A 12,392-nucleotide genomic window follows, 5' to 3' on the forward strand; every position below is an offset into this window, starting at 1 on the left:
CCAGTTAAATACTACCCCGTGCGACGGTACATGCTTGCGATGCATGTGCATGGCACCAAACTATGCACGCACCTCGCTGATCAGGTCGTAATTTTCAACATCATGAACGTGTAGCCGGCGGCCTCGTCCGGGAACAAGGCTGTGTTGATGCAGGCGGCACTTCAGAGGCAAATCTGTGCATGAGCACGAGGTGCTCGACACGCAGCTCGACGCAGCACCTTCGTAGCACCAAGCCATGGCCCTACTGCGCTTGGCAAGGCAGGCTTACAGTATGTGTACCAAAATAAACTACCAGCACCAGCAATGGATACCAGTGGTATGGATACCGCGAACGATGAATGGACACTCGTACCTCACGGTGCATCAACTGAAAGCCAGTCCACCAGGCGTCTCCACCCGTGATAACCGCCCGCTAAACTGGACTAAGCCCCAGCCTCCACACGGTTGCCGCCCGGGCTGATGCTCCAGGCACTCGTATCTGAAGAGAGGGCAGCGAGCAGCAGCCACGGCGCGGCACATGCATTCTTGGTGCTCCAGCGTCGCGACTGCTGCTGTCCTGTCTGCGCCGGTGCTGGCGCTGGCGCTGGTGCTGGTGCTCTGCTGTTGCAATGTGTTTGTGCTGCTCAATCCCCAGAATCCGTTCCACCACGGTCTGAACCCCGGGCAATTTCCCACCACCTGTCGCAGCCGGAAAGCCAACCACACCACCTGATTCGCATCCAGTCTTCCCTGCCCTCCACCGTAATGGCTAGCGAGAAGAGGCGCCTGGATCCTCCGGGTGCGGACAGGGAAGCCAGAAAGGGACGGCAGCGCAAGGCAGGGATAGGGGCGCGGGCTACCTGAGCACTCAACTCCGGCCTCTGGCCTGCCACCCATGGCTTACGAGATCGGCCTAGCAGAACGCAGACCGGCCGACAGGGGACCAATCTGATGGATGGTTGATGGGATGGGATGGATGGTTGAGCTAGCCAGTCAATAGCCGGCACGCATCTTAACGCCTGGCCTTCTCCCGTCGCTCTCCTGAAGTTTGCATCCCTTTTTCTTCTCTCAACCCCTTCTTGTCGTACTCCGACGCTGTCTTGTTCCCGCCGCTCTCTTTTCATCGCCCATCGACGTCGAAATCGAGGATCCGGGTGTGTCTTTCCCAGCGAGAAGTTGCGTTTTGTTGTACTGCCTCGTATAGCCCAAGAGTACATCCGTTTGGCTCATTTCCCCCTCTCTTTGACAGCTGCCTCGGCTGCTCACTCGTTCGACTTTTATTTTTCCTTCTCTTTGGGCTTTTCTTCATTGACATACCTTTCGCTCTTCGCGCCGTCCTTTGACTTTGCTCTTATTCTGGCATCATCCATCATTACTGTTCACCTTTTTGGCCATTTTTACTTGACTGTAATTTTTTGACTTCCCCCCTTCACTAGTACTATAACTTTTCTTGCATCGTGCCTGTCTATCTATTTAATTTTCTACCCTCTTTTACTCATCACCTTTTGCATCCTTTTCCCCTCTTCACCGGGTCCTTTTGGAATTGCCAGCTAAGAGCCTGTGCTCTTGCGCGCGTTGTGCTTCCGAGATTAATGTGAGTCCTACGCCTTTCTTTGCCTAGCTTCGCGCATGCCGGACGCTCCCGGCCAACCACCTGGTCGTGTCTCAGCCAGAAATACCTTCCCACGGCCAGCTTGCCAACAAGGAGCATTTTTGATTTTCCCTCTGCAAATCAACCGATTTATCCATCTCTGTTACGTCCGCGGTGTATTCTCATCTATTTCGACACTGGCCGGTGGAAGAACAATAAAACACAACAATTAAAGAGATGCATCAGCTGACCATTTGCTAATGTTGATTTTTCCTTAATGCAGCCACCTATTCGACTTTGTGTCGCCCAACGAGCTTGACGCGATCACTGGTGACAGCCACTCCGACTCAGTCGTCGCCTTTGCCCACCACCGGACCTCGTATCGCTAGGGTCCTAAGCCTGCTGACCGGTTCCCACCTCTCGGCAGACGGAAAATTGTTTGGTAGCGTCGGAAAAAAAAGGTCGCCGTTGAGCTGCGAATAGGGAGGTATAGTCAAAATCTCGACCCAAGGTTTCCAATCCCGTGGTCTTCATGCCTAGATTCTCGGTTGCCTTTGCTAGGCGGAAAAGCACCGCAGACGATATCGAAAATGCTGAGGTGACGCCCCCAGGACAAGGTACATTCAGAGTCTTGGAACGACACGACTACACTGGCGTCAAATCGTTTGACGGAGGCGTAAAGATGGCACGAGCCAATGGAGCCATGCTTCCCAAGTCTGATTTTCAGGCAGACGACAACATTTTTTCTGATATGAAGGCCAACCGGTGAGTTCTGACCTTTTCTCCGTGTTGGAAGCTTTTCTTTTCTTTTCTTTTCTTTTTCTTTTTTTTTCTTTTTTTTTTTTTGTATTCGGGAGAAGAAAAGGGCAAGGGGCATATATCGACACCCGAGACACCCAGCGATGTAATTTCATAATGGTTTTGGCCTATTTTATGCTGACTGCGTCGCAAAGTGGGAGCGGCTTGTCCAATACCACGCATACCACGTCCACTGATACGTCTTCTCGCCACAGTAATGCCTCAACAGCACCCTCCTCGGCGGACTTTAGCGGAGGCAACTTGTTCCACGACGACAATCGAAACGGGCCACCCAAGAGTTCATCGTCGGATATCCACGGCCGCGGAATATCGAACAAATCCATCGGATCCAAATTCTTAGACCGAGCTGGCCGGACCTTTTCGTTTGGTGGACAGAAGAAGTACAGCATTCCCCCGCCGCTGGAGGACCCCCCCATGCCGGATTTGCCGCCGCCTATGCCCATCACGGGTGAACCAGGACGCACTGGATCTAGAGGTACGACTACATACACGCAGGCCCCAAGCATTCCCCGCAAACCAGCTCCTCCCCGCGATATAAGTGTTATGGATATGGGTGGTGACTTTGGATCAATGTTTTCAGGATCAGGTTTCGATAAGAGGGCCAGCATGGCCACGCTAAAGAACGACGACTTGGCTTCTCCCCGGTTCCTCACTGGCAACCCGCAAATGCACCACCAGATGCCACACAGCCCGGACACCCCGACTGTAGCCCAACCGCTGCTCGGTGCATGGAATGTGCCCAAAAACGATGACATCGGCGATGATTATCCATCGGATGATGAAGGCCCTCCGCCAGTTCCGAACCATTCAGCTTCCAGGTACCAGTCTCCCGCTCGACAGGCGCCAGTTAGAAAAGTATCACCAGTTGAGCACCCCGCAGCTCTCCAGGTGCCAATGCGCCCGCCTCCCGCACCACAGCAGAGGCAGCCCCCAGTTCAAGAGCCTGTGCAGCCCGAGGAAGCACAAGACGATGAGGATGCAAAGCTCTTACAGGAAACTTACACTGCCATCCAGCTTCTTTCGGCTGAAGATGACGAATTTGACGAAAACCCACAGCCAGGGCGATACCGGCGAGAGGAGGATAGCTTTACGGTAGTCCCGCGAGCCAAGGCCGCGTCCAACTCTAACAACGGAGGAGACGGAGATGGACTGTTTGATGGCCATAGAGCCCGACCCGCCAAGTCTAACATCCGTTACATCCCTCCGGATGGTGCACCTCGGAACAAAGTCATGACCCCTGCGGAATTCGAAAAGTATCGAGAAGATAAGATTCGTCATGATCGGACAAATAGCACTGCAAAGGATGATGACGAAGACGAAATCAACTACGACGACGACGAAGACGAGGCTGAAAAGTCCAAGCAACAGGCGAAGCAGAGAAGAAAGCAAGAAGCTCACATGGCTGTGTACCGCCAGCAGATGATGAAGGTAACCGGTGAAACGAATCCAACAAACGGACTTGGTATCCCAGCTTCGATGAGCGCACCGCAGCTCAGCCATATGAAGCAGCCTTCCCTTGATCCGGCGGCAGCATCTGCCATGTCCGGTGCGTCTGGAGCGTCTGGAGTGTCGGATGAGGCCGACGATGATGAGGAGATTCCCCTGGCTATATTGCAGGCACATGGATTCCCCAACAAGAATCGACCTCCCACTAGGCTCAGCACCGTGGGATCAAACCCCAACATTCGAGCCTCAGCTATGCTCATGCCAGGACGTCCCTCATCGTCAATGGGCGAATCTGCCGCTGCCGCTGCCCGACGCCACTCCACTCTCCCAGCATTTGCACGCAATTTGCCTCAAGATCCTTTTGTCGGAGCCAGCATTGCCCAGCCTGCTCTCAGGGAATCGCTATCATTCAATGAAATGGGCATGGGCCCTAAGCCCCCGTCACCCCTTCCTCCTGGAGGCCTTGTTGGTGTAATTGCTACCGAGGAACGCCAGAGAGCGATGCGACGCGGAAGCCCAAGTGTCGACCCATCGAGGCTCATGGGCAGCGGCTACAATACACCTGGAGGTACTGCAATTGATCCTATTGCTGGGATCCCCGCGCATATGATGTATGCCCAGCAACAGATGGGAGGCGGAATGCATCAAATGATGCCTCAAATGATGACACCGCCACCGATGCTTACTGTTGGCGACCAGGCTCAGCTCCAGATGACGCAGCAAATGTCACAGTTTATGCAGATGCAGATGCAGTTCATGCAAATGATGGCTACAAACCAAAACGGCGGTGGGCTACAGCAGCAACAGCAGATGCAGTCACCATATCAACAGCCCTACGGTGGCCTGATGGGCAACCATTCCATGGTGGACATTTCATCTCGTAACTCCATGGTGGGCGAGCAGACCCTTGAGCCTCGTCGTGGTGATTACGGCAGCATGCGAACTATGAGCATGGTGCAGCCTAACTCAGCACCTATGGCTGCACCTATGCCTCATCCCGGATACGCCGGGTCTATCCGGTCGTCTGTCCATGGATATACTCCTTCGATAGCGCCGTCAGAGCGAAGCAACATTGGTCTCCCCAATCGTTATAGACCTGTCTCCCAGGCTGTGAACCCGGCCGGACTTGGCCATATGCAGTCTCAATCGTTCTCAGGGGCTCTGTCCGCTTTTGACAGCAAGAACAAGACCTCGATGAGGATTGTGAATAAGTCAGCTTCCGATGATGAAGACGATGAAGAGGGTTGGGAGGCGATGAAGAATAAGAGAGACAAGAAGAGGTCTCTGTGGAGAAGCAAGAAGAATCTGAGCTCAGTCATCTGAGTAGATATTGTATCGATCCTTTCCGTGTCTGTTTCACCCCCCTCTCCTTTGTCTCATCCTGTGGGCGAAAAACCAGATGTGTATGGATAGCATGGGTGCGCATCTGTCTGGAACAAAGTGTGAATTTGTGAGTATGTGAGTGTGTTTTGCCTTGTTTTGGATATAGGCGAGCACCAGGTTGATAATTTTGGGATATTTAACTGAGACCTCCTCTAATGCTATGCTTGGATACCATGGTCCGTCATATTATGCGGTGCGACTCGATAAAAAGAAAAAATATTAATTGGCAAGCTAGATGTTTTTTTTTGGACATCCGCTTAGGCGTCAAGTTTGGTGGGAACATTTATCTGGACGGGTTCGTGTCACGCATGATAGAAATGGCTCTACGCCGTAATTGAATAATTTGTCTGCAACGGGTTGTTCTCCTATTTCATTTGTCTGGCAGAGGGATGGTCATGACTACAAGCGCTGGGGAATGAAGAGAGAAAAGAAAAAAGCATAGTATTGATATGGAATCAAGGCAGATGTATCCAAAGCGCGTCTTTATTATTTTTTATCTTCTGTTAAATTTATAGTTAACTGCTAGTGGATAGAGTCCTACTCATTAGCTGTTTATAATAGCGAACTCATGGAGCCGGTATCTGACTCTCTATACTTTGCCAATGTTCTGACAGCGTGCCTAATTCTTGGTAATGAGCTTCGTAATATTCTTCCCTTTAGATTTTTTTCTTTTATTTTCTTTATTATTTTTTTTACTCTTTCTATTTGGGCTATTGTAGATAGCTTTTAACATTAGCCCAGGATTTTGCCCGTAGCCAGCTCATTCTTCTTGACACCCATCTCGACAGCCGCTAAGCCCCAGTCTTCTCCGTGGTTGTGGCCCTTGCCTTCGGCGCTTGTGCTAATACCCGCGCGGGACTTTGCTTGCTCGTCATTGAGCACGGTCAAGACACCAAAAATAACTGGGATACCAATGTCGAGCTGGACGCGCATGAGGCCCTGAGAGGCAGAGTCGGCGATGTACTCAAAGTGCATGGTCTCGCCCTTGATGAGCACGCCAATGGCAATGATTGCGTCAAAGGGTCCGCTGGAATCGCCTGCGGAGAGGGCGGTTAGGTCGTGGGTTGAAGCGCCGAGGAGATCGGTAGCTGAGGGAGCGCCGGAAGCATTGGATTGAATCTGAGAAGCAGAGTATAGCCTTTTGAACGAGGAAATATGTCAGTAAAGTCGGTCTTCAAGGCCAGACAAGAGCTTTCGAGGAATAATCGCAATGGAGAAGTCAAATGAGAGAGAGGGAGGTAATACCGCTGGACAGCAATGGGAAGCTCCCATGCGCCTGGGCAAGACTGGATGACAATGTTGGACTCCTTGACACCAGCTTCCAGGAGCTTGGCCTTTGCGCCGGCAACGAGGGGCTCGATGATGGCGATGTTCCAGCGCGCGTGGACGATGCCGATGCGCAGGCTGGAGCCATCGTGGTGCTGAGGAGCGGGGCCCTTGATAGAAGACATGGTGTGCTGGCTGCTAAGAATAAAAATAAGATGCTGAGTGAAATGCTGTAAGCTCGGGAGTTGAAGTATCCAAAAAAAGAAAATAAAAAAAGAAGGAATATGTAGCTGTTCAGGTGAGCGTAAATAGTAAGAATTAGACCAGAAACCACAAAATGCGATGCCCCTTCACGGCGGACGACGAAGCTTAGAGCTCGGTTAGCTGGACGCTGACTGATGATTGCGGCGGGGCACTGGCGGAAGCGGAATGGCGAGACGGCGGGGTAGGTGCGGCGGTACGAAGGACTTTGAGCTATTTGAGCGGAAACGTCATTTTGCTGTGCAGGAGCTGGGTGGCAGGTGACTTTGGGAGCAGGTCATTCGCATGCTGCGCGATTAGGAGGCTGCTACAGAGGCTTGCGGTAGCTTTTCTCTCTTTGTGTGGGTTCTTTTGGGGGGCCTTCCTTGCATGAAACTCGTCTGAGGTAGCTTTTAGTTTCATTCAGGTGTACCAAGGTACCTGATTGACATGGTAGTGGGCTGCAGCTTCCTTTGCTCAGCATCACTGAATCAACTTGGGAAGGAGAGATTGATCAAGAGTCATCGCTCAGAGATACGTAGTAATAATGGTAGGCATAGTATTCTAAAATCTTCAATGCTATATTTCGTTTCGATAGCCTTCATATTTGCCGCAGTATTGTGAAATTTCCAAGGTGTTACCAAAGCATTTGCATATCTTCATTATATTGCAACTACGCCAACCTCTCCCAGCATGCCAATATCTGCTCTTCCTCTATCCACTGTTCAAATTCTAGGTTCTTCAGTCATCATCACGACTCCTTGTGATGTGGTGAAGGAGCTCGTTGACAATGCTATCGATGCTGGAGCCAGCTTTATCGAAGTTGCAGTCTCTTCCAATTATCTCGATACGATACGAGTGCGAGATGATGGCCATGGAATCGACGTCAACGACTTTGATGCTCTGGGCCGACGAGCTCATACTAGCAAGCTGAATGCGTTTGATGAGCTTGGGTCAAGAGCCAGAGAGTCACTCGGCTTTCGAGGTGAAGCACTTGCAGCGACGAACACTTTTGCTGCCATCTCTATCACGACTCGGACACCAAGTGATGTGGTAGCGACTCGGTTACAGCTCAAGCGCGCTGTTGGAGGAGCTGAGAAAAGATGTCCTGCATCGGCCCCCGTTGGCACAACAGTTCAAGTTACCAAGCTCTTTGACACTTTACCCGCAAGAAAGCAATATTCCTTGAAGAACAGCGCCAAATACATCAAATCTACCAAAGATCTTTTAAAAGCCTATGTGTTAGCTCGACCTGATCTCAGATTATCATTCAAGGTACTCGGCGAGGCTACAGGTAGCTGGTCATATGCTCCAGCCTGTGCAGCAGATATCAACGAGGCCGCCCTACAGATATTCGGAAAGCCTTTAGCCAACAGCTGTATCCATGTGTCTCGTAATTCCGCATGTGATCAAGCCGAATTTCACCAAGCCAACCAACCGGTAGCCGAAGACTTTATATTGGAAGCTTTTATTCCAAAGCCCGGTTTTGACGCTCATGCTGTCAAAGGGAAAGGCCTCTACTTATCTGTCGACTCGAGACCAATCTCATCTACTCGTGGTATAGCAAAAAAGATTACGGCAATCTTCAAAAATCATTTAAGCAGAGTCACAAGCAGCAACGAATCTTGTAGCATATCCAGCCCCTTTCTACAGCTCAATATTCGCTGTCCAGCCTATAGTTATGATGCCAACGTGGCGCCACTGAAAGATGAAGTTGTATTTGGAGATGAAAGCAAGATTACTGCTTGCTTTGAGGGGTTGTGTCGGAGAATATACCCTGAGCGATTCATGGATGATCCTTTTTTAACCCCAGCGCTTTCGAGGGCGAAAGGCTCAATAGTACACACAGAGAACAGCGAAGATATACACGCTAAAGATTTGAACAAATTTAGGGATACATCATATAGCGACCATCTAAATGACGAAGCCACTGCATCACAACCTTTAGCCCGAGAGTCAGTCTCACACAATGGAGTATCGCTAACCAAGATGAGGACGTCAAAGATTGTCAATATGTCCCGTATCAACAGTGATTCTACTGATGAAGACAGTACTATCAACAGCATTGATATACAAGTGCCTCTTTCACTCATGACTGCAGCTGAAAGTCAACCTAGCCGGAGACCACAAGTCCCCAAAATATCTACATCTGAGAATATTGAACGATATCTACTCTCGCGAAAGAATGAGGATTTTCAGATAGCAACTGACGAGACAGCAACGAAGAAAAGTCACTTACAGACACTCTCCCCAGGATCAACTCCCAGAATATTTAACCGTATGCCTCTGCAGCCTTTGACTGAATCCATGTTAAATGCGATGAATGGTCAACCAGAGTCGGAATCAGATGTGTCTATTGCAGAGCCTGACACATCAACAATGGATGACAATACAGATAGGACAATTAACGTCAATCCCAGAGAAGAGAGAGCCCAGCAAATTTCACCCGTTCCTACCCCGTCTTCGCTGGATCATGAACCCTTAGCACTTCGTTCGCCGCGTCAGTCGAGAAGTGTTGCGGAATGGCTGACCCCTCCCTCGTCTGGCTTTTTACGAAACGTGAGATCCTCTAACCCTCCGTTTAGACCTCTGCAGAGAACGACAGAGAGAGATAGCCCTACAGGAAATATCGCAGTGCGACCACGGCCTAGAGCTCTGCAAAGCGGCAGAATAATACCTTTTACACTGCCAGGGGAGAATCGTAACCGGCGGCGAGTGACACATGATCAGACGATTGAACAAGAACTAGACATGCAGAGAACTAACCCGAGAGATACTCGCCCTCAGCTATACTTCCAAGGAGTTCAAGGGTTGAACCATCAGCAAGATAGCACGACAGATGCTTTTGAACTCGCATCACAGCCGGATACTACTCGGCAGCATGTTTCACAGCTGAATTTCCTCTCACACGAACTAGGCCATCGCTCTCATATTACGCAAGCGCCTTTGCTGGATAGTCAATATCCTGGCGCAATACCATCGTCAAGGGCTTCCCAAGATGAGTTACACACGCATGACAGCCTCTCAGTAACTTCCCAACGTGATATCCGCCCATCAATCGAAGTTTCCATTTCCGACAATTCTCAGAATAGAGTGCCTTTCAGAAATACACATGGCAAGCTGGAAGATCCGAGACTCTATCTTATCCAGAGGCGGCGTTCACAAGCGAGGCATGGCATTGCGAGGAGACTGTCATCCCGCCGACTTCCCCTCGAAGTGACACCAAATCACCTGGCGATGCAAAACTCCTCAATCTCTCGTAGGCTTTCTATGAGAAAGGTCAAAAGATTGGCAAAACAAACTCGTTTGCAAGGCTATGATATAGTGCCAGGGGACTGGGGTAACGCTATAACTTTCAAAAATATGGAGGAAGCTGGCGAGGTAGAATCCCGTCTCCAGGATGCAGTCGACTCGTGGAAGCAGACCCAGAACCAGGCGATTGAAGTGGAATACAAGCTACGATCGGCCGCCAAAGGTAAGAATACTGCATTTACTGACCAATAACTATTTATTGGGAAATGTGTTGGAGGGTGGAGCTACGCTAGCAGAGAAGGTTTGAGGTTACTTTGGCGAAGGTTTATCGTGATGTGCTTTCACTATGCTATATGAAGTTCGTTCTAGAGAGCGAGAAAAAAAGCGAGCACGCGACTGGGCGTGCTCACCATGTAGAAACGGCTTCCTACTCGACAGTAGCTACCACTCATCTACGGGACTCGCCTTATATCCGCGGCTTCGAAAGTGAAGGCTGGCCGGAGCGAAGTTGCGGCCGAGAGATCCGGACGACGTTTGAACAGAGCGGATTACAGAGCGTTACACGCAAGGTAGCAGGCAAACGTCATGGAAGATTTGGCATCTGGTGGTAAAAAGTGGATATGCAAGGCGGTGATGCCGGACCGGCAATGCAAGCGGTAGGTAGCTGGGGCTGGATGCTTGGGCTTCCGAAATCTCCTGCGTTTTTAAGAACCAGGGCCAGGGGGGCAGTTGAGCCCGTATTAGTGGCCTGCAGCAATATAATCAAGTAGCTCAATCCATGCTCAGGAAGAGCTGTTCACAGATGAGAGGCGGCGTTTATTTTTCTTTCTCGAAACACTTTTAGCTATTTTGAGAGGGAACTGGCTTGATTGGGGTATAACCTGCGATAGAGACGAGCTGTAAGTGGAATTCTTTGCCTTGAAAACTTCGTATTAAGCCAGGTACGAGCAATGGGGGTTTAAATCTTGATGGAGATCTGTCGCAAGGCCAATGGTACAGGCACTACCTACTAGGTATACTGGTAGGCGAGACTTTTCTGCATGCATAGCTCGTATAATACGCGGTTGCGTAATTGGTGGGTGGATAGACAGACGCTTGTGACGTGGTGCTATTAGAGGAAGGGGAGGAAAGGCATCCATCGTGACTATTTTGTGCGATGAAAGCCCAAGGTCGTGTATCTAACGAATGGGATGAGTGCCTTCAATTGATACCTGCATTTGATAGGTACAGAGAAGTAGTACCACCAAAGTTGCCATGCACAGGTGATGTAAAGGCACCTCATACGAGTAACGGATGCATATAAAAGCCACATCGATGGCTTCTTGATGCAGAATGCGACGCTGCAATGTCCAATCGCCAGCGCCAAAAGGGGGGCCACGACAGGGACCCCGGCCCTGTGGCCTGGAATCGGGTTAAAAATAGGCACAGGAGAAGAGACCCGGGCTAGGATGGATGTCGACTAGGCCACCCCTGGTAGATGGGCCCAAGGTTGGGTAAGGGCACTTCGTATCTGCTGATGATGGGCGTGAGGATCGACGCCACGATGGAAGCCTCTTTTTCTTTCTGTTTGAACCGGAAGGTTTCTACGATCGTTTATGGTGGTAATGCGATACGAAACGAGCCTTTGCTTTTTTCTTCTCTTTTGTGTCATCCTAATATGGAGCTCACGCGCATACGAAGTACGTCAACGTTGAAGATCCACCACAAGCACCCCGGTAGTCTTAGTTTGTAAACAGCCGTTGGACATGTTTCCCGCGCTGTCTAATAAATCACATACATGCGCTGAAGCTCGTATTTCGCATCATCTGCTACTAAGCAGATCTGAGAACGGGACGGTCCCGTTTAGTGGTGAGAGAGAGACGCAAGGAGGGTATTGTGATGATGAGGGAATCACATACTAGTAGCAATAGTACCTACTACTAGTATCAGTCGGTGCTAATGCACGGCAGGGCAGCCCAAAATGCATGTGCTGAGCTGGTCATAACGTAAGCTTCTAGAATTAGCACTTCCGTATGTACGGCAATAAGCTTGTATGTAATGTTTCTTTGCATGAAGTATTTTTGGGGAGTGCGGGCATACAAGGGAATACGTGCAGGATGGAGGAGATACGAAGAGTGAGAGCAGAGGAGTGGGTAGTGACAGTGCAAGTGGGAGGTGGGTGGTAGGGGTTATTATACAGGTACCTAAAAACATGTGCACTGAAGCAGTATATTCAAATGCTTCGTAAGAATAAGTACCTAGCTGTGAGAGAGAGAGTGAAGCAGATAAGAAGGAAGGTGACTGATAAATATTAGCACGCATAGGTAGCTACTGCTGAATATGTACGTGTAAATCGCCATAGGGCTGCTCAGCGCTGGCTGAAGCCATTCGTGTGTGACGCAGGCGCACAACACAAGACACAAAATATCGGTGATGG

At 50.2% G+C, this 12,392-nt stretch overlaps 4 protein-coding genes across 4 annotated transcripts; 2 read left to right on the forward strand and 2 right to left on the reverse strand.

Moving 5' to 3' along the window:
* Positions 1-404: 404 nt before the first annotated feature.
* GGI43DRAFT_239453 (uncharacterized protein) lies at positions 405-1,500 on the reverse strand. The gene has a single exon (XM_083200663.1). It carries the CDS (start codon positions 1,194-1,196, stop codon positions 624-626), a length of 573 nt encoding a protein of 190 aa, XP_083063924.1. The 5' UTR covers positions 1,197-1,500; the 3' UTR covers positions 405-623.
* A 602-nt stretch (positions 1,501-2,102) lies between these two features.
* On the forward strand, positions 2,103-5,158 carry GGI43DRAFT_380296 (uncharacterized protein; the record flags this gene model as incomplete). Its single annotated transcript, XM_083202960.1, has 2 exons — positions 2,103-2,335; positions 2,524-5,158. The coding sequence occupies 2 exons, from the start codon at positions 2,103-2,105 to the stop codon at positions 5,156-5,158; spliced, it is 2,868 nt and encodes a 955-aa protein (XP_083063925.1).
* A 443-nt stretch (positions 5,159-5,601) lies between these two features.
* GGI43DRAFT_239356 (lumazine synthase RIB4) lies at positions 5,602-6,813 on the reverse strand. The gene is made up of 2 exons (XM_083200662.1): positions 6,464-6,813; positions 5,602-6,356 (listed from the first exon to the last, which is right to left on the reverse strand). The coding sequence occupies exons 1-2, from the start codon at positions 6,667-6,669 to the stop codon at positions 5,951-5,953; spliced, it is 612 nt and encodes a 203-aa protein (XP_083063926.1). The 5' UTR covers positions 6,670-6,813; the 3' UTR covers positions 5,602-5,950.
* A 604-nt stretch (positions 6,814-7,417) lies between these two features.
* On the forward strand, positions 7,418-10,493 carry GGI43DRAFT_431072 (uncharacterized protein; the record flags this gene model as incomplete). Its single annotated transcript, XM_083209371.1, has 1 exon — positions 7,418-10,493. The coding sequence occupies one exon, from the start codon at positions 7,418-7,420 to the stop codon at positions 10,226-10,228; it is 2,811 nt and encodes a 936-aa protein (XP_083063927.1). The 3' UTR covers positions 10,229-10,493.
* Between the last annotated feature and the right edge of the window lie 1,899 nt (positions 10,494-12,392).

Source organism: Trichoderma evansii (genome assembly GCF_050947405.1).
Source record: "Trichoderma evansii strain SZMC 28006 chromosome Unknown GGI43scaffold_3, whole genome shotgun sequence".
Taxonomy (NCBI): Eukaryota; Fungi; Ascomycota; class Sordariomycetes; order Hypocreales; family Hypocreaceae; genus Trichoderma; species Trichoderma evansii.

Bases quoted from the DNA above. Each gene is read 5' to 3' on its own strand.
- GGI43DRAFT_239453 (XM_083200663.1), bottom strand. From the start codon at position 1,196: ATGTACTCTTGGGCTATACGAGGCAGTACAACAAAACGCAACTTCTCG.
- GGI43DRAFT_239356 (XM_083200662.1), bottom strand. From the start codon at position 6,669: ATGTCTTCTATCAAGGGCCCCGCTCCTCAGCACCACGATGGCTCCAGC. The intron at 6,357-6,463 runs GTATTACCTCCC...CTCGTTCAAAAG, and splicing joins CTTCCCATTGCTGTCCAGCG to GCTATACTCTGCTTCTCAGA.